The sequence below is a fragment of the Castor canadensis genome, chromosome 5 (genome assembly GCF_047511655.1).
Source record: "Castor canadensis chromosome 5, mCasCan1.hap1v2, whole genome shotgun sequence".
Classification (NCBI taxonomy): domain Eukaryota; kingdom Metazoa; phylum Chordata; class Mammalia; order Rodentia; family Castoridae; genus Castor; species Castor canadensis.
This window is the reverse complement of record NC_133390.1, coordinates 93,811,088-93,833,058: the sequence shown is the minus strand read 5'-3', so window position 1 is coordinate 93,833,058 and position 21,971 is coordinate 93,811,088. Positions and strand designations below refer to the sequence as shown.

The following is a 21,971-nucleotide window of genomic DNA, read 5'->3' as shown; positions in this document are numbered from 1 at the left end:
CAGTTTTTCTCTGCCATGTCATGATGTGCTAGGCCTAGAACAACAGGTCCAAATGATCAAGGACTGGAACCTCTGAAAGTGTGAGCCAGAATATACCTTTTCTCTATATAAATTGTCACAGATATTTTGTTTTAGTGACTAAAAGCATCCTAGCACAAATCTTTACCTTTCTGCTTCCAAAGACATTGTAGTTACTGAGAAACCACGTAGCTGCTATACATTATTGTCACCATAATCTTAACTTTTGAGTTTGAAGGACATAGCTGCTGGCTTACCAGGCATATGACTCTGAGCATCTCAAAGTTTCTAAGCTTGAAAAACATTTATATTTTAAATAATCTCTGCATTTTGAAAACTGGTATCACTGGATATAAAGCATAGAAATAGAACGAGATGGTGTATGCCAAGTACTAGGATCAGAACCTGGCCCAAATGAGATCTGTTTTTATTAATTGCCTTTATTCTTAATTCCAGTCTTATATTTCTCTGCATTATCACTCGCAAACCAAAAAAATGTATTGTTTAAATCCACATTTGTGGTAGGAATTCTTTGCTTAAAATGCTATAAAAATGTCTCAGTACTTACTAACTTTACTTTTTTGCAGCATTGGGATTTGAATTTATGGCCTCACACTTGGTAAGCAGACACTCTTACTGCTTAAGCCATTCTGCCAGCCCTTTTTATTTTTTGGAGATAGAGTCTCATGAACTATTTGTCCAGGGCTGGCTTCAAATTATGACCCTCCTGATTTCTGACTCCAGAGTAGCTAGGATTATAGACGTGAGCTACTGGTACCTGGCCCTACTTTATATTTGTAGTCTATCATACAACCCTAACACAGTAAGAAATCTACAGTTCTAGTCCTAATCTACAACATACATGATGGTAATCTCCATTTGACTATTATTACCTGCTATGCCCTTTCACTCTTTTATTTTCATACCTCAGCTCATGAGTGTTCTAGAATTTTTTTTTGGGGGGGGAAGAGGGACTCTAGCTACTACTTTAAAAGACTTCTAATTTCCCCAAGGAGACAGGAAAGCTTCTTTGGGGCTCCGAAATACTGATCTTTGACCTTCCAGCAGACACTACCAAAATACTTACTCATTAGCAGTTTTTGTGTTCTTTTATTTTGTTTTCCTAGATCTGCTCTTACTCTGGAATAGCTTCTTAAACTTTTCCTTTTCCTGTTATTTAAGGTCCTACTTCTTCTAAGAAACAATCACAGTGTTGACTAAGTGTGATATAGAAGGCTTTTTATATGGGTGGAATACATTATTGGGCTCTTATGAAGATTAAATGAGGAGCTGAAAAGAAAATTTAGACCAATATAAATGATCTTGAATTTTGTTCAAGTTCCATTATCATAGGAGTGCTTTTAAAAGGTGACTGTGTATGTTGGTAGTTGAAATCCTACACACCAGAGCTAACAAAGGCACTATTCCCATCCTTTAGGGACACCTTAGCTGGTTCACAGAACTACTAGGACTACACTAAGCACAACCATGTCTTTCACTGTGCCATTATAGCCTTTTAACTTCAAAGAAGGTGTATTATTTAAAAAAATAACCTTTCAATGCACTAAAAAATATTACCTTAGTAAAAAGACTTAGGCAAAGTTTTACTCTAGATTTATTTTTTTCTCCATCTCTCTCTCTCTCTCTCCCTTTTGAAATAAATTTAGGTCTCAGTTCTTAAAATCGTTTAAGGAAATTCACATCTAAAACAAGTTGCTAAATTATATACATCAAATAATAGAAATTTTTGCATGGAAATTCTCATATTTTTGAATATATAGGAAAAATTAATAGGCCATTTATGACTGAAGTTCTGTGCACATCCATTTTTCAACAACCAACATGTGGCTTATTAACTGAAATGAGTTAAGATCCCCAAAAAAGGCTAAATTTTTTCAGCATCACTTCTAAGAGACAGCGCAAAAGCCAGAGATTGGTCTCTGGAATTTAGACTAGTGTTTCTTTTGTGTTAACATCCATATGTCAATAATAGAGAATATACAATAAACCATGAAAATGTGAGAATAAACTATGAAGATGTGAAAAATATTTCCTATCTGATAGTTCATTTATTCTTATATCATCTATATCAGGGATGAAAGGGTTAGTTATTTTCTACCCTTATTCTTAGAAAACATCTAAAATGACTAAATGCAGAAATATGTTTTTTTGCCTGTTCATTTAATCAACTTCACAAAATAATGCATGCTCATTACAACCTGGTATGAAGAATCTTTTTGTAAATTAATGACTACATGATTTCACAACAATAGCAACAACAAAAGCAATCAAAACATATCCACATAGTTTATTCGCTGTCTTAAAAATGCAAATTACACTTTTTCAAAAGCTAGAAAATTTGCAAATCATTCTGATGTTTATACTCTTCAAGTTTGAGGGAAGAAGCTTCTTGGGGAGAATACCTCTAAAGAGGATTACTTTATTTATGGCACATGTAATGTGGAGATGAGCAATTATTCCTGTTATGAACCCAGGCTATTTTTCTTGAAATAAATAACAAGCCGGATAATTTATCTCTCAGTTAATTTTTCTTATGACATAATTCTGATTATTTTCAGATGTTCATGTTTTGAGGATGCTTTAGTGAATGAAATAGTCTTAGAGGAGATAAGTGATGAATAAAGAAACGTAGACATGTGTAGAGATCAGCTGCCATAATATAATAATTCCTCTGAAATAGAATTAAGAAGGCATGTGTCAATATCTGAATATTGCCACACCCATTAAAAATTCAAATTTTCACATAAAATAAATTTATAGTATAAATTCAGTGAGATAAAATCATATACCAAAGAAAGTACTTTTTCTTCAGTAGAAAGGATCATATTTTAAAAGGACTTTAGAGAAGACATTAATGATGACCATCATCTACCTAAAATTGTAAGATTGCTCATTCTTGTCTGAAGTAATTATATCAATGTGCTTTAAAGTACTGAAAAGCAGTTAAAGGTATGAATAAAAATAGATTCTTGTAATTCTGTGAATACTAATTCAATTATAGGACATACCACATGACAATCAGTATTATAAAGAAACATCTATTCTTATGCCATGTGTAATGGCCACACTCTGGTATAGCTACACATTACACTCTGGTATCTTTCTTAGCTACACATTAATCAAAACTTTCTAGTACATAGTAAAAAATTTCTTTAGCTGAATATTTGTTAAGTTTAGAACAAATTTCCAGGCTATGTAGCCACAAGTTTGCACAAGTTTAAGCACATTTGTTTTAAGGGAGAGAATAATGATATATTACAGTTTTTTATACACAAATAATTTCACTTTAGCAATGTAAACCTTTGTTTATATGTTGAAACATAAATGAAAACTATTTTTAATCATATGGAAAGTTGTCAAGCTTTTTTTATGCCAGTTTCATGTCTGTGACCAATACCTCAAAAATGTGCTAATTAGAAAGGAAAAACCCAAGTTAATAAAAAAAACTTTTTGTATAGTACATTATTTAAAATTTTTTACTCTGCAGAAGCAATAACTGAATAATCTATATGATCTTTTAATATCACAATAAGCAGTCATTTCATTTTACAATGATGGTGGTACTTTCTATTCCTTTGGTGTAAATATGACTGCTTCTATAACGCTTTAGGTAGCATTAGAGTACTGTGGTATGTACTAGGGAACATGGGAAGATTTTGCTTAGAAGTGAATCACCTGTATCACCTAGAAGTGAGGCAACCACCTGTATCTTCACTTTATGGTTTCATATTTTATGAACCATGAATATTAGGCTTACGATTACTCAGAACAAAATGTGTTCGTTTGAACTTTGGTATATTCGTTTATTAAGAAAATGTCCACTGAGTGCCAATGTTTTAGTAAGCACTGTGTTCAGCCTTGGGAATATAGCAGTCTTTGAGCCCCAGAAACGCTTACATTCTCGGAGGTGAGCAGAAAGTGAAAAGGAGTTAGAACAGATAGTAAACTTAGTAAATGTAAGAACAAAGACTTAAGTGGGGACATACAACAAGGATAAAGCTTCTTGAGTGAGTGACATCTTAACATTTGTGCAAACTGTTGTCATCAAGCTTTCAAGCCTAAAATTTACATTAGATTATGAAAATGAACATTAGTAATAAAAATCTTACATCGTAAAACAAATACCTGTATATATGAATGTGTGTGTGTGTGAGAAAAAGAGAGAGAGAGAGAGAAGCAGAGAGAGAGAGAACACTAAGGAGAGGGCACAGCACAAAGCATTTGGTGTGTTTTTATTTTTAATAACAAGCTAAAAAACACAGTGTTGACTTTGACTAGCTTGAGGGAAGATGGTGATATTTATAACCAGTGGGTTATAATGTACTGAAGAAATAAAGGCTCAGCTACATTCCCAAGGACAATAAAATGACTAGCCAATTTAGTGTGCTGGTCATTTTAGAAAAATAACTGTAAATTTAGTGGGCTCAAATAAAAATGAGAAAATATTTATGTTAGTTATTTAGTGGTCGGATTTCTGTCAAAGTGGCAGTTTTCTGAAGAAAGTAAAATCAGATATTCTGGCATACCATACTTGTTCAGCCTTGTTTACTTGATTATTTGAGGTTTTTTTTCATAAAAGTGAAACACAAAATATGTTTTAAAATCGCTGCTTTTTCAGCTCTCTGATTATTTGGTTTTCTGGTAAGAAGGTAGAATTTATATTTTTAGTTTGTCAACCTTTTTTAGTGTTAAATTATAATGGCTGGAAACCAAGAAAGCAAAAATTTCAAATCAGTTAGCTATTATAATATTTATTCATAGCTGAAATAAAGGGCTATAAATGTAATTTTGATCTTTGAATTGCCAAATATATCTTTGGGGAAAGGACAAAAATGAAACAAAATGTTTAGTCCATTTTAAACTTGTTATTTAGGTACAATTCATGAACAGACTTGTTAATCATTTTGAAAAGTACTCAGCTGTTGATGTGGGATTTGCAGACATAATCAAATCTTTAATTTGGGGTAAGGGGAGCATAAAGAGTTTTCATCCTTTCTGTCTTACTTTTTTATATTTTTGTTGTTAAAATTATGTAAATTTTTCTATGGAAAAATATACACTGATTTAGACCTATACTTATCTAATTTGCTTGTGAATACCTGGAGATTTTGTTAGACTATGGGTCCTGATTCAGAAGTTCTGGTGTAAGGCCTGAGTGTCTACACTTTTCATTAGTGCCTGAAACATATGACTGTTGCTTGTCCAAGGGTTCCACATTGAATTGAAAGAATCTACTAGCATTCAGTAGCAAGGATGTTGTGTTTACATATGCACGCACACATACACACACACATACACACACACACACAGTGGTGGAGACGGGAAGAGAGCCAGGAGCAGAGGGTTGAATTATGTTTCTAAGTTTAGAAATTCTATTCCTCTCAGTTCTTAACTGTGGAACATGACCACTATTGAGCCATACAAGGCCTTTAAAAAACTTTAACCAGCACTTTCTTTACCTTACACCCTCTCAGTGCCTCAATCCTGAGGCTCCGAGTATCTGAGATGGGCACTTGTTGTATACACTGACTTTTTACTTGGGTTTAGTAGTGTTCTACCTTGTCTCACACACACACACACACACACACACACACACACACACACACACACACAAAACTGTGGACTGGCACTCATGTTTTCTTTATATCCATCACCATGTATGAACTGATGAGGGCATCAGCAGTTTGAAAAATCATAATAGCTAGTGGAGTAGCTCAGGTGGTACAGCTCCTGCCTAGAAAGAATGAGACCCTGAGTTCAAGCCCCAGCATCAAAAACAAAAAAAGGAAAAATCATGATATAAAATCTATTAAATATGCACAATTAGAGAATATTACACTTATTTAATCTTTACTTCTAAGTGTCACCCATTGTATTTCAGTCTGTAGGTGTCTGAGCTAATGTACTCTATATTTTGGTAAGTTAGCAGAGTGAAGACCTTTCTGGATCACCTTGGTGGTTCAGGAATAGTAGTAGTTGGAGTGACACTATTAACATGGGAAAATTATTTATTTACTACATTTCACTGAGTCAATGACAGAGGCAGAGTTAGGATACTGTGTATTCAAATTTCTCATTACCTATGTACATGTGTCATTGTATCAAGGGTTGAATTATTGATGGAATGGATCTATTTGGGTCTTTAGATTATAAAGAATGCATAAAATGATGAGAGAATGAGGCATCTACTAAAATAAAAGTTGGTGCCAGTCATCATTGAACATAAACAATATATAGTACATGATATAAATGCTGGAATCTGAAAATTAGAGTGCTAAGATGTAATGTCACAGTTTTTTTCTGTCTGGTATCTTTTACAGCAAGGCAAAAGGTTGACACTAATATTTATGTCATGCCTAATGGATTTTTATAATTTATAAATAGACTTTAAAATGTAACAGTAAAAATGGTACCTGTGTTTTTCACTCTTAATGAAGCAAAAAAGTGAAACTTTTCTTTCAGCTCTTGTTCAATAGATAGGATATTTTTTAAAAAGTAACTTTTGTCTCTAATTTAATCTTAGTGTCCTGTGAAGTCCAGATTTTAGTATCTGCTCTCAGAAGTGAACTGTTTGTCAAATTTCCATTAAGGTGAATGTAAAATATTAATGAATCTCTTACTTTAGATATTTCAAAAGTAATGCAAGTCTATTAGTCATATAGCACAAAAATAATCAAAGATTTGGGTACATTCAATTATGGTTGAGGGTTCACTCACACTTAACTTTTAAATACTTTATTACATATGCTTAATAGAGTATTCTAGAGAAAAATAGGATGCAGCTGTTGCTTGTTAATAACAGATAAATGTATTTTAAAGTTGATTTTATTTATTGAAATTTTTTTCATCTACAAAAGGTAATTTTCGAACAAGGTTAATAAGGGAATTGATGGGGATAGATGGACTTCTCAAGTCAATTAAATGTTTCTCTGGTAGATAACTGGGGAGAAGGTACAACTGAACTGAAGAGCAAGTGTAGGCTTATAATTGTTCTTCAGTTCTGCCCCTGCTCCATTTCGCAGTCATTTAGAAAACAGTAAGACAGAGACATTTAAACTATTTTTCAAACAAGAGTTCGTTCTTTTTTTTCCCATTAATTATTGATTTCCAACTGTGTTTTCTGACAATGTGCTAGGCACTGTGCATCAATTTCATGGTCCTTTTCGTCAAGGAAATTAGCATTTAGAGGGAAATTGAAGTGTTTTTACACACTGATGATGTTAACTGGAATTGGCAAGCATTGCTAGAAAGGTGCTGCATCATGCAGTGCTGAAGGTATCAGTGAAAACTGCATGTAGAAGGCAGTTTTTGCACTTTGAAGGAAATATCTACTTCAGACTTGTGTGATGTGTGTTGCTTAAGAAGCGCAAGTGCCGTGAGAGGAATTGCTTAAGTAAAACCATGGAAGATGTAAACCACAGAAGATGTAGGGGACAAGATTAAATTTTAGCACAAGATGTGTGAAGAAGAATGGCAAGAAAGACCACTAGAAGTATGAAATTTAGACAAAGGCACCAAAACCATATGATGGAGAATACACAGCCTCTTCAACAAATGTTGCTGGGAAAAGTGGTTATCTGCCTGCAAAAAACTGACACTAGATTCGCGCCTATCACTTTATACTAGTATCAACTCAAAGTGGATTAAGGACCTTAATACCAGACCCAAAATTCTTAAGTTAGTATAGGAAAGAGCAAGATATACTTTGAAAGCAATAGGTATAGGCAAAGAATTTCTCAGTAGCACTCCAGCAGCCCAGTAAGTAAGAGAAAGGATGGATGAATGGAACTACATGAAGTTAAAAAGCTTCAGCACAACAAAAGAAATGGTCTCTAAACTGAAGCAACCACCCAAAGAATGTGAGAAACTATTTGCTAGCTATACATCAGACAAAAGACTGCTAACCAGAATATACAGGGAGCTCAAAAAACTAAACTCCCCCCAAAAAAATCAATGAACCAATAAAGGAGTAGCCAACTGAACTAAACAGAACTTTTTCAAAGGAAGAAATCTAAGTGGCCAAAATACATGAAAAAATAATCACCATCCCTGTCCATAAAGGAAATACAAATCAAAACCATACTGAGATTCCACCTCACTCCTGTTAGAATAGCTATCATAAAAACACCACCAACAATAAATGTCGGCAAGGATGCAGGGGGAGAAAATGAACCCTCATACACTGCTGGTGGGGATGTAAACTAGTACAACCACTTTGGAAAACAATATGGAGGCTTCTTAAAAATCTAAACATAGATCTGCCATATGATCCAGCAATACCACTCCAAGGGATATACCCAAAGGAATGCAATTTAGGTTATTCTAAAGTCACCTGCACACCCATGTTTATTACAACACTATTCACAATAGCCAAGTTATGGAAACAGCCAAGATGCCCCACTACCAATGAATGGATTAAGAAAATGTGGTATGTATACACAATGGAATTTTACATAGACACAAAGAAGAATGAAATTTTGTCATTTGCAAGTAAATGGATGGAACTGGAGAACATGATCTGAGCGAAGTTAACCAGGCTGAGAAGGCCAAAAATCATTTTCTCCCTCATATGTGGATCATAGACCCAAAATAAATGCAATATTATCAGACATGGGTCACACGCTAAGAGGAGAATGCATATGGGAGGAATAGGGAAAGGGAAGGAAACCTAAAACTTGAAAGTGTTTGATGTGCTCACTGTGGAGAAACTAATATAGTAATCTTAAACTAACAGAGGTCACTATGAGAAGGTGACTGGGAAGTAGTGAAGAGGCCTAGTAGAGATGAAAAATTTCATGTTGTAATACACATGTGCATGGAAGCAATGCTAGGAATCTCTCTGTATACCCATCTTTATCTCTAGCTAGCAAAAATGTTATGTCTCTTATTATCTCTGTGTCTTCTCTTCAACAAAATTGGAGAAGAGGGCAGAACACGTTCTGCCTGGAAGCGAGGGGAGAGGGAAGGGGAGTGGGGAGTATGGTGAGAGATGGCCCGAACAATGTATATGCATACGAATAAATGAATAAACAATAAAAAAACAAATACAAAAAAAAGAGAAATATGAAGTTTAAGATGGTGAAGGACCTTGAATGACAGAAGTACAATTATGCAAGAATTAACAAGTTTCATTTTGTATCGGAAATGTTAGAACCTGACATCCATTAAAAACTTCATAAACAGAGTGCAAATGAATACTGTTCTATTGTCTCATGTGCATTAAAAGCACTAGAGGTAACCATCGAGGGAGAAAATACATTCAGGATAACCAGAGTGAGATATCTGTCCCACAGCTTCACCACTGTGAAGCCATCATGGATTGTCCTCTGAAGCATGAGTTGCATTGGTCTCAGCGCAGGATGAAACAAAAGGAGACTCAGAGCTTGCCACTAGGAACAACCTACTTCAGATCTGAAAATCTCCTTCAGTTTGTCCAAGCAGGCTCTATGACTCCTAGCATCTTCTGTGTGAACCACTCCGATCCAGTTCACGCATATGCAACCTGTGCAGTCTCAGAGATTTCTGACTCAGAAGATGCCCTCATTTCATTTAATGCTCTACTATTGCCATATTGAAATTCTTCATACTTTTTTGAACAAACAAGCTCACACTGTCATTTTGTTCTGGGCCCTGAAAACTATATAGCCTCTCATGGGAGTCTGACATGAAAATGTTTGGGGAACAGTGAGCTACACTGTGGTCAAAATTCACTGTCATATATCCATATAAAGGGTTGCTAAATTATGAGACCAGCACTGTTCTTCTATAGCAACTAATTCCAAGTTTAAATCTTCATTATTGTTTTCTTCAAAGCTGTGACTTCCGTGGCTGCCATAGGTCTAAGCTAAATATCATTTTTAGCCTTGTAGTTTTCCAGATGATAAATTAAGGAAACACTTCAGAAACATATTTTCTCATTTATAATCTGTCTCCTGGAGCTTGGCTACCAGTATCATTGGGTTCTGCACCCCCTGCAAGCCTATCAAATTAAGTTTTGAACAAACCTCTAGCAATTATTTTCCTAATAAAAGTCCTGAAAAATATGGCACTGTGTTCAAAAACATTATTGGCTTCCTGATAGAGTCATTCCATTGTGTATTTCCTTTTCTGAGTCAGTAAAAATATTTAGAGTGAGTACTTTTTCATTGTTTCCTTGAGCACAAATTAGTTTATTTTGTCCATCCCCCTCTAATCTGGGTATTACTTAGTTCTCTTTAGATTCCATTACCATAATTGTTTTCTCTTCTTATTTATGTTTAATTTTTATTTTTCAGTTATAATGAATATAATTTATTTAATTAGTCAAGTATTTTTATGAGGCTTTGTTTATTAAAATGTCACCTTCTCTAACCCTTTCCTGTGTGTCCTTTCCCTTCTCATTTCTTCCCCTACAGAAAACACTTAATTGCTTTTAATATCTTAAGTAGTCACTGAATTTTTCTATTTCCCCCCGTGTCTCTCTCAATAACTGAATTGCTTCATCACTTTTGTTTTCTTCTGTATGTCCTTCATACTGACTATCTCTCTGGAAGATTCAGATTTACCTTTCAACAGCTCCACATATACCACTCTGAACTTTTTTCTCTCTTTTCCTAAAATATATCATTTTCATGTTAAATCAATAATCATTATTATATTGAATATGGCTATCTAAATATTCACGTTATACAATTACATTTCTTTTTCACACCATTTTTGGTCCTTTTAAAGGTAATAATTGTCTCACTTTATAAATTTCTTATTTTTCTATTTATCTAGGAACTCTTCAAATCCTAACTCCAATGTTACTACAAATATTCTCTGGATATATTAGCACACATCTGTATTCCCATTGCTTTTGCCTTCCTAGAGACCCCCTTCCCTAAGCCTCCTGACCTCCTACTCTCCCCCCATTCAGCTGCTACACAGGTGCCATTGGCTAAGTGCTCAGACTGAAGAATGGAAAATTGAGTTGAAGTTTTTTTGTTGTTGTTTTGTGTGTGTGTGTGTGTGTGTGTGATTTACTGACTGATGGGTTTCAACATAGGCTATCCAGTGAGTTGTTTCATTGGCAGACCTCTCAATTTTCAGTATTTTTAGGTATTGTCTGTGATCTGTTCATATTTGCTACTAAGTAATCTCCTATTGCCTTACTGGAGGGATGGAATTGGGCAACAAATGAGTAAAACATCTGTAGAGTCTCAGCAACATCAGACCATTCCAACTTTAAGTGTAACATCTTTCCTTCTTACCTGGGGTCTCCCTATTCAGCATCTCACTGGTTTTCACTGGAGTGAGGGAGATGAAGCAGCCACCTGGACTGGGTGTGCAAAAGATTCAGGAGGACAGACTCCTTCACAAATGAAATTTCATCATCCCCTCCTATATCCAGCCCCTCCTTAAGCCCTGCAATAGTTAGTGGGTGCTACCAATTTTTAAGCTTTTCTGCATTCTATGGCAAAAAATGCACTGTTTCTTCACTGTACCTTAGGTTTTGGTCTTCTCAGATCTATTACATCAGCTGACACTCATCTGCTTTTCTTTCTAACTTCCAGAATCTTAGAACTGTAGGTTCTTTTGGTCCCTTTGTTTCATGCTTTTTCAATCCTTTGTTGACATTTTAAGGAAGTTTTATGGAACAACAGAGGTAAGTGCATGTTTACAGTCTGCCATGTTTAACTAGGACACAAAATTATAGTTGGATTAAATTTTTATAAAGTATCTCAAGTCATTTTTATTAAGTAGACAAAGCATAACTAAGGAGTAAATAAATGAATAAATGAAAACTTACTGCTCATAATTTAGATACTTACTGCAAAGCATTTCTCTGTGATTGTTTTTAATTTCTATTTGCTAATTATTCTGCTCTTTTCTGTTTTGCATACAGATGGAAGCTTTAGACAAAGCCATTCAAACCTCACCTCCCTATTGGTGCAACCCATCTCTTCATCCCTTGTTGCAAAACTTATCTCTCTGTCAACAGTGAGAACCAAAAATGAAGTCTGTAAGCCTCTAGAACTTCCACATAATGGTAAAGTATTTAATATCCTTCAGTATATCTTACAGTTTTTGTAAAGAGTGATCATGTTTTTAAAAATCTCATAAATTGACACATTTAGGACTATTCATTTCAAAAATATTGGTTTTTTGGTAGCTGTACATTTATTTATACTACTCTGTGGCTCTACAGGAACATTTTTGAAAAGTAATTTTGTTAAAGACTGAGAGTTGACCAATCTGAGAGACTAAAAACAGAAGAAAAAAGCATTTTGATTTGCTACAAGGAAAAATAGCTTTACAAATGAAGCATTTTGTACATGCACAAAAATCTGCTTAACATAGCTTCTCAGTTTCAGCTTTAGCAGTCTCATTGCCTGCCAAGATTCAGTGGATAGAAGGCAACTATCTGGGGTATGAAGTCTTTTAGTATAAAGCATTAAAGTCTAATTCCTATAATTGACTAAAAAATCCCTCTGTCTATACACATCATCGCCCGAGAGAGGCTTCTTGTACGGCAGTGCAGTTTGTCAGGCCTTGTTGGACCATGCATGATAAAACTGAAGTAGTTAATCTACCTGTGGTGGGATGAAAGCCAGGGGCTGCATCTTATTTCTGCTCCAGCTTCAGTGTTAGAGTTGTAAAGAAGAGACTGTCTTTACATAATGCTAAATTTGTCTCTAGTTGTTATGAACTACCACTTAAGGGCTGTTTTTTTTTTTCATGTCCATATCTAGGGGCTCGACCTTCCATGTTTTATCTTATTTGTTTTTCTCTTGACAATAAAAGCATTAAAAAATGTTTTGAAAGGACCTTTTTAAAAATATCTGAATACTTTCAGGATTTCTGTTTATTAGAGACAACTTTTCAACATCCTATAGATTAAAAGACTCATAAGTTAACTATCCATTGAACATATTGTATATACATATGTACATGTGTGTATATATATTTACACATATATATATTGCACAATAAAACCAGTAAGCTTATATCCTCAAAAGCAGGAATCAAGAAGCCCTGTAGGGTTTTTTTGCTTTGTTTTATGTCATCTGTTCTGAGCTGCAGAAACAGATCATGGGCTCTGTTTGCTAAAGTATGTAAGCAATATCACAATAATATTTCATTTGTAAAGAAAACAGTGAACTTATTAAGGAATGGATTTAGGCCCAGATTTAATTTGCTAATCAATACATATTAGAGCCTATAATGCATTAATGTAATTTATGGTGAAAAATATAAATAAATCAAGTTTAAAAGAAATATTTGATGAATTCATTATGTTGAAAAATATGCCTATTTCTAATGTCATTGAAACTTATCCAAAGATGGCTAGTTTTTGCATAAGCAAATCTTTTCAAATTATATATATATATATATATATATATATATATAAAACTATTATTTTCTTATTCACAATTTGGTACATTTTTAATGAAAATTAAGTTTTATTGGAGTAATATAACATCTGGTTATCCCATTTGTAATCTTTACTTATGTCAAATGTATTTTCAATATCTATCATTTTAATTTGTTGAGGGCTACTTGAACATAGTCATTGTTGCCTTTACTGAGTAAAGATTTAAACACATATGATAAACATATTATTATCACAAATCATGACTACACAAATGTTTGCTCACAAATAGTTCATTTGAATTTTTAAAAAATTATCCATTGTTACATATGAAACTAATCAATCCTTTGAGAGTATCTTCAAGGATACTATAGATGAGTGCATTATGTTGTTCTGGATAAAGAATATCTTGGAATTATCTATTTTTTATCTATCTATCAATTTATCTATCTACCTACCTACTTATCTATCATCTGTCTTCATAGAGTGTGGAGTTGTGTGGGTCTGATATGATGTGACTTTCTTTAGTTCCAAATACAATAAAGTGAATAACCTTTTTAGCCATATAAAAGAAAAAAATTTTTCCTAATAAAGTAGGAAAACTGAAAACTTGTTTTCAGTGGTGTGTTAGTTAGCTTTCTGTTACTATAACAAAATTCCTACAAGGAGGAATGGTTTATTTGGACTCACAGTGTCGGCATGGTTGGTTGGCTCTATTGCTTTTGGGCCTGTGGTGAGGCAGTGCATCATGGGGAGAGTGTATGGCAGGCAGAGGAATCTATTCACCTCATGGCAGCTGGGAAATAGAGTGAAAAAGAGGACATGTCTCCAATGACCTGACTTACTTCCACCATGCCCCACCTGTTGATAGTTCCACCATGTCCCAATGGCACCACAAGCTAGGAACCACACAGTAAACCTACAGGTCTTTGGGAAGCACTCATCCAAACCATAGCAGTGGGTGGTTTAATAATTTCTAGAAATCAACATGGAAAAAATATCCAGAAAAAAATAAGGAAATTGTTAATTTGGATATGGTGGTATATAATCAAAAAATTCATTGTGTTGGATCATTTTAGGAAAGACTGAGATGTATGGATATAATCAGGGCTAAATGTCAAAATTCTGTAGTAATGACACCCAATTTTATGGCTTTTCAAGCAGACAATTTCACAGTAAACCTAGGAGTCTGAACTGGAAAGATAGCAGAGCTAAAGATGAACATTCCTGAGCTGCTAGTCTGAAGTTCTCAGACAAAAAGAAACTTCAGTATTCGCTTTGAAGGACTGTTCATCAAGGATTTTATAGAGTGAGCATAGCTGGGAATCCTATTGTCCAAAGTCCACAGAAAGTACAGTGAAACCTGTTTCCTGGGGAGTACAAGCTAGGCTTACCGAGGGTGATAGAACTGTCATTCACCCAGAAGTCCTCAAGTTTCCAGCTTTCTGTTTCAACAGCTTTGATTTTAGAAATTATCCAGGTTTATTTAGTCTAGAATTGATGTTTATCTATTTGCTTTCTAGAATACCTAAAGGCAACTTGAATGGACACTTCAATATTTTTTTCACTCCTTGAAAATGAAAGATAGTTCAATTTACCTTTGGAGATTATATATTTAACAAAATCTATCACAGCATACCCTACCTATTTTGATGATACATTTTTCACAATTGACTGATATTGTCATTTACTGTCTTTCTAGTTCTGTATCTTAATATTCCCTTCATGTATCTAACACTTCTATTTTTCTGTTCAAAATTATCCAAATATCCCTTATATGTTTGTGCATATAACTCATCAAGATCCCATACCCTCTAAATTCTTAAATCTCAGTGCCACTGTCATCAGCCCTTTGGGGGGTATTATAAATCAGAAGTAATCTTTTCCAGCTCTGTTAGGCTTTTGGCACTTGTATACTACTTTGAATTCAGAAATTATATTCATTTGAACTGAAGCATAAATAACTTGGATTTTTATTAGGACATATTGATTCATCTTTATTTCTGTATTTTAATTCTTTGAGATCCTCTTCCTAGTGTAGGATATGATCAATGTTCAAGAGTATTTGAAAAGAATGCATACTGTGTAGTTGTCAAGTATAGTGTTCTGTATATGTGCATTTAGACTAAATGTGAATTGTTGAAATATTCTATACCTTATTAGTCTAAAAGTCTCCTGCTGTGTGATTTATCCATTTTACCTTGTAGTACTGCCAACTTTTTTAATGTATATATTTTGAGTTCATTACTAAGGTGTTCATGATTCAAACATATTGCATATTCCTTGGTAATTGAACCACTTGTCAAATCAAATGAAATTCTTTAAATCTAGCAATGCATACTTTAAATTTGGTTTGTCCTGATGTTGATTTAGTTGTAGTAGTTTTTTTATTATTCATTTATTCACATGTGCATACGTTGTTTGGATCATTTCTCCTCCCTGCCCCCACCCACAACCTTTCCCCTTTTCCCCCTTGCTTTAGGCAGAACCTGCTCTGCTCTTTTCTCCAGTTCTCTTGAAGAGTAGAAATAAGAAATAATAAGAACGACACAGCATTTTTACTAGTTGAGATAAGGACAGCTCTATAGAGATTCCTACCATTGCTGTCATGTACAAATGTGTTTCAACACAGGTTGGCTCATCTCTAACTGATCTTTACACTGGTTCCTGATCCCCTTCTCATGTTGAACTCTGTGGCTTTAAGGTTTCTGTATTAATTCCTCTGGAGTGGGGACATCAAATGCTTTCACATTTTGGGTTTTCTAACCCTATACCTCCCATATGTGTTTTTCCTTTGTCATGTAACCCAAGTTCTACAATATTGCTGGATTTGCCCTAGATCTAAAGTCTACATATGAGGGAGAACATATGATTTTTGGTCTTCTGAGTCTGGCTAACCTCACTCAGAATGATGTTACCCAGTTTCATCCATTTACTTGAGAATAATAAGATTTCATTCTTCTTCAAGGATGAGTAAAATTCCATTGTGTACAAGTACCACATTTTCTTGATCCATTCATCAGTAGTGGGGCATCTTGGTTGTTTCCATAACTTGGCTATTGTGAATAGCACCGCAATAAACATGGGTGTGCAGGTGCCTTTGGAGTAACCTGTGTGGCAATCCTTTAGGAATATCCCCAGGAGTGGGATTGCAGGATCATATGGAAGATCTTTGTTTAGATTTTTAAGAAACCTCCAAATTTTTTTCCAGAGTGGTTGCACAAGCTTGCATTCCCACCAGCAGTGGATTAAGGTTCTTTTTTTCCCCACATCCTCGCCAACACATGTTGTTGTTGGTGTTTTTGATGATGGTTATTCTAACACGGGTGAGGTGGAATCTTAGTGTGGATTTGCATTTGATTTGATTTGATTTGCATTTTCTTTATGGCTAGAGATGGTGAGCATTTTTTCATTTGTTTTTTGGCCATTTGAATTTCTTCTCTTGAGAAAGTTCTATTTAGTTCAGTTGCCCATTTCTTAATTGATTCATTGATTTGGGGAGAGTTTAGTTTCTTAAGATCCCTGTATATTCTGGTTATCAGTCCCTTGTCTGATGTATAGCTGGCAAATATTTTCTCCTACTGTGTGGGTGGTCTCTTCAGTTTAGAGACCATTTCTTTTGTTGTGCAGAAGCTTTTTAATTTTATGAAGTCCCATTTGTCCATCTTTCGCTTAGTTACTGGGCTGCTGGGGTTCTGTTGAGGAAGTCCTGGCCTAAACCTATTACTTTCAGAGTGTTTCCTGCTCCTTCTTGTAGCAACTTCAGAGTTTCAGGTCTGATATTAAGGTCCTTGATCCATTTTGAGTTGATACTAGTACAGGGTGATAAATATGGATCTAGTTTCAGTTTCTTGCAGATGGGTAACCACTTTTCCAGCAACATTTGTTAAAGAGGCTGACTTTTCTCCACTGTATGTTTTTGGCGCCTTTGTCAAAATAAGGTGGGCATAGCTGTGTGGATTCATACCCGGGTCCTCTATTTGTTCCACTGGTCTTTATGTCTGTTTTTGTGCCAGACCCATGCTGTTTTTATTGCTATTGCTTTGTAATATAGTTTAAAGTCGGGTGTTGTGATACCTCCAGCATTGCTCTTTTTGCTGAATATTGCCTTGGGTATTCAGAGTCTCTTGTGTTTCCAAATGAAATTTAGGGTAGATTTTTCAATCTCTTTGATGAAAGTCATAGGGATTTTGATGGGAATTGCATTAAACATGTAGATTGCTTTTGGTAGGATAGCCATTTTTACTATGTTGATTCTACCAATCCATGAGCACAGGAGATCTTTCCATCTTCTGTAGTCTTCCTCAATCTCTTTCTTCAGGGGTTTGTAATTTTCCTTGTACAGGTCATTTACATCTTTTGTTAAGTTTACTCCTAGGTATTTGATTTTTTTTTTGAGGCTATTGTAAATTGAATTGTTTCCATGTATTCCTTCTCAGTTTGTTCATTGTTGGTGTATAGAAAAGCTAATGATTTTTGTAAGTTGGTTTTGTATCCTGCCACCTTGCTGTAGCTGTTTATGGTGTCTACGAGTTTTTGGGTAGAATATTTTGGAACATTAAGGTATAGGATCATGCCATCTGCCAATAGGGATATTTTGACAGTTTCTGTACCTATTTGTATTCTTTAGATTTCTTCTTCATGCTTAATTGCTCTGGCTAGGAATTCTAGTACTATGTTGAATAGGAGTGGGGTTAGTGGGCACCCTGTCTCATTCCTGATTTTAGGGGAAATGGTTTCAGTTTTTCACCATTAGGTAGGATGTTGGCTGTAGGTTTGTCATATGTAGCCTTTACAATGTTTAGGTACATTCATTCTATTCCTAGTTTTCTTAGTTCTTTTATCATGAAGTGGTGTGGGATCTTGTCGAAGGCTTTTTCTGCATCTATTGAGATGATCAAGTGGTCTTTGTCTTTGCTTCTATTGATGTGCTGCATTACATTTACAGATTTTTGTATGTTGAACTACCCTGGCATCCCTGTGATGAAGCAGATTTAGTCATGGTTTATGATCTTTCTGATGTGTCATTGGATTCGGTTTGTCATTATTTTGTTGATTTTTTGCATCAATAATCATTAAGTAGATTGGCTTATAGTTCTCCTTGTTAGAGGTGTCTTTGTCTGGTTTTGGGATAAGAGTAATATTGGCTTCATAAAATGAGTTAGGCAGTGTTCCTTGCCTTTCTATTTCATGGAACAGTTTAAAGAGGGTTGGTATTAGTTCTTTTTTAAACATCTGATAGAATTTAGCAGTGAATCCATCAGGTTCTGGACTTTTCTCTTTTGGGAGGCTCTTGATGGCAGCTTCAATTTCTTTTTGTGTTATAGATCTATTTAGGTGATTAATATCCTCTTGGTTCAGTTTTGGATGGTGGTAAGTATCTAGAAATATGTTCATTTCTTCAAAATTTTCAAGTTTATTAGAGTTTAGGCTCTCAAAGTAGTCTCTGATGATTTCCTGGATTTTCATGGTGTTTGTTGTTATCTCCCCTTTTGCATTTCTGATTTTACTGATTTGAGTTATTTCTTTCCTCATTTTAGTCAGATTTGTCAGGGGTCGTCAATCTTATTTATTTTTTAAAAGAACCAGCTTTTTGTATCATTAATTCTTTGTATGGCTCTTTTTGTTTCTATTTCATCTATTTCAGCCCTTATTTTAATTATTTCTCTTCTTCTATTTGTTTGGGGTTTTCGTGTTCTTGTTTTTCTAGGAGTTTGTGCTATAGTATTAGATTATTGATTTGAGATCTTTCTGTCCTTTTAATATATGCACTCATGGCTAGGACAGCCATTGCTGTTTCTATAGGTTCTGGTAGGTCATGTTTTTATTTTCATTAACTTCCAGGAACATTTTAATTTCTTCTTTTATTTCATTGATGATCGATTTGTCACTGAGCTATGTGTTGTTCAGCTTCCAATTGTTTGCATGTTTTGTACTGCTGTTTTTGTTGTTGATTTCTAGTTTCAATGCATTGTGGTTATATAGAATTCATGGGATTATTTCTATTTTCTTATATTTGCCAAGGCTTGCTTTGTGCCCTAAGATATGATCAATTTTGGGGAAGGTTCCATGAGATGCTGAGAAGACACCAGTTGCATGAAATATTTGGTAGATGTCAGCTAAGTCCATTTGGTCTATGGTGTGATTTAGTTCTAGGATTTCTTTATTGATTTTTTGTTTGGATGACCTATCTATTGGTGATGGGGGGTATTAAGGTCTACCACTATCACTGTGTTGGAGTTAATATATGCTTTTAGGTCCTTCAGAGTATGTTTGATGAAGTTGAGTGCGTTGAGATTGGGTGCATATTGGTTGATAATTGTTATTTCCTTTTGATGTATTTCCCCTTTTATTAGTATAGCGTGTCCTTCTTTATCTCGTTTGATCAATGTAAGCTTGAAGTCTACTTTGTCCGAGATAAGTATTGCTACCCCTGCCTGTTATGAGGGCCATTGGCTTGGTAGATCTTCTTCCAGCCTTTCACTCTCATCCAGTGCTTGTTTCTATCAATGAGGTGGGTCTCCTGTAGGCAGCAGATTGTTGGATCTTCCTTTTTAATCCAGTTTGCCAATCAGTGTCTTTTGATGAGGAAATTAAGTCCGTTAACATTCAGTGTTAGTATTGATAGGTATGTGGTGATCCCTGTCATTTGTTGTCTTTGTTGTTTAAGGGTTTATTGTATGCAGCTGAATCAGTGTTATTCTCTACTTTCTTGCCTTTTCTTCTCCTGTGGTTTGGTACTGCCTGCCCTTTTATGGTTTTGTTTGCTTTCACTTTCTGTGTGCAGAATTCCTTGGAGAATCTTTTGTAGTAGTAGCTTGGTGGTCATATATTGTTTTAGTTTCTGCTTATCATGGAAGACTTTTAATGCTTCATTTATTTTGAATGATAGTTTTGCTGGGTAGAGTATCCTAGGGTTGAAGTTATTTTCATTTAGTGCCTAGAAGACCTCACTCCATGCTCTTCTTGCTTTGAAGGTTTCCATAGAGAAATCTGTGTGATTTTGATGGGTTTACCTTTGGTTTTTTTGTTATTTGTTGTTTTTCTCTTACAGCCTTCAATATTCTTTCTCTAGTCTCTGTGCTTGTTGTTTTAATGATAATATGTCATGGGGTACTTCTATTTTGGTCAAGTCTGTTTGGTGTTCTGGAGGCTTCCTGTACCTGGATGGACATACTTTTCTCTAGACTTGGGAAATTTTCTGTTATTATTTCATTGAATATATAATGTATTCCTTTTGCTTGTACCTCCTCTCTTTCTTCAATGCCCGTGATTCTCAGGTTTGGTCTTTTAATGGAGTCAGTGAGTTCTTGCATATTCTTTCACAGGTCTTGAGTTATTTGACTAATAGTTCTTTGGTTTTTCCTTTAATTACCATTTCATCTTCAAGTTCTGAGATTCTTCTGCTTGTTCTAGTATACTGGAATGTCCTTCCATTGTGTTTTGTTTTTCTGTTTCATTCTTTTTTCTGAGGTTTTCCATATTGTGGGTCACTTCCTCTTTAATGTTGTCAATTTTCATCCTTAGTTCATTTATCTCTATATTTATGGTGTTTTCTGTTTCATTTTGTTTTTTATTTAGGGCTCTTATGATTTCATTTATTTGTTTTTGTGTTTTCTCTTATTCTTTATTTTTGTCCTCTTGGAATTTCTTGAGTGTCTCGTGTACATTTTGGTTGACCATGTCTAGTAACTTGTCCATGAAATTCTGTGATTACTTGCAAGATTTCTTCTTTCAGAATATTCTTGTTGGCTTCCTTGGGTTCTTTGACATAGTTTATCTTTGTTTTGTTGGAGTCTGGATCTGGGCATCTGTTTTCTTCATTTCCCTCCAAATCCTGTACTAATATATTTTTGAGCAGAGAATGGTTTCCATCCCTTTTTTATCTTCCCATATTTTACTTGGTACTGTTTCTGTCCCTGGACTATGTGTAAATTAATGTTAGCTGATTTACATAGTGAAATAAACAAAACCAAGGAAGAAAGAGAAAAAAGAAAAAGAGAAATAGAAGGAGAGAAAAAAAAAGAGAAAGTGAACCAAGGAAAACAGCAGGGAAAGATAGTGGGTGATCAAAGAGTAAACCAGAGAGCCAAACCTTTAAAGGAAGGCAAAAAAAAAAAAAAAAAATCACTGGTTTAGGAACAGTGGAATTTCAGTCTTAGTAGTTCTAGTGTTACTCCTTTAGCATCTAGACCTGTCTGTCTGTGTCTCTTAGGCAGGTTTGGAGCCCTCCTGTGTTGAGTGGCAGGTGGGTGGGGCCCCATGGGTACATGGGCTGAGGCCTGTCATTGAGGCAATCTAGTGGGCCTTTGGAGCTTGGGCCTGGTGTGCCTGAGGGGCACCGGCCTGGTAGAGTGGAGATCATGTAAGCCTGTGGATTGCTGGTCTGGCAGGCCTGAGGGGCGTGGGCCCAGTGGAGGTCTGGTGGGCCTCCAGATGGAGTGCCAGCCTGATGGGCTGTGGAGTGCCAGCCTGATGGGAGCTGAAGAGCAGGCCAAGGGGATTGGAAATCCCATGGACTATGGAGCAGTGACTCTGCAGGCTTATGGGGCAGGGCTTAGTATGCAACACTGGCTGTTCTGTTAGTAAATCATGGCAT

At 35.2% G+C, this 21,971-nt stretch overlaps 1 protein-coding gene across 1 annotated transcript in view; it reads left to right on the top strand.

The window, feature by feature from the left end:
- The window catches only part of Naaladl2 (N-acetylated alpha-linked acidic dipeptidase like 2), an 807,008-nt gene that overhangs the window by 387,523 nt on the left and 397,514 nt on the right, over positions 1-21,971 (top strand). The window contains exon 6 of the mRNA XM_074073742.1: positions 11,906-12,049. Within this exon, the coding sequence (XP_073929843.1) occupies positions 11,906-12,049 (144 nt within the window). The remainder of the gene's footprint in view (positions 1-11,905; positions 12,050-21,971) is intronic.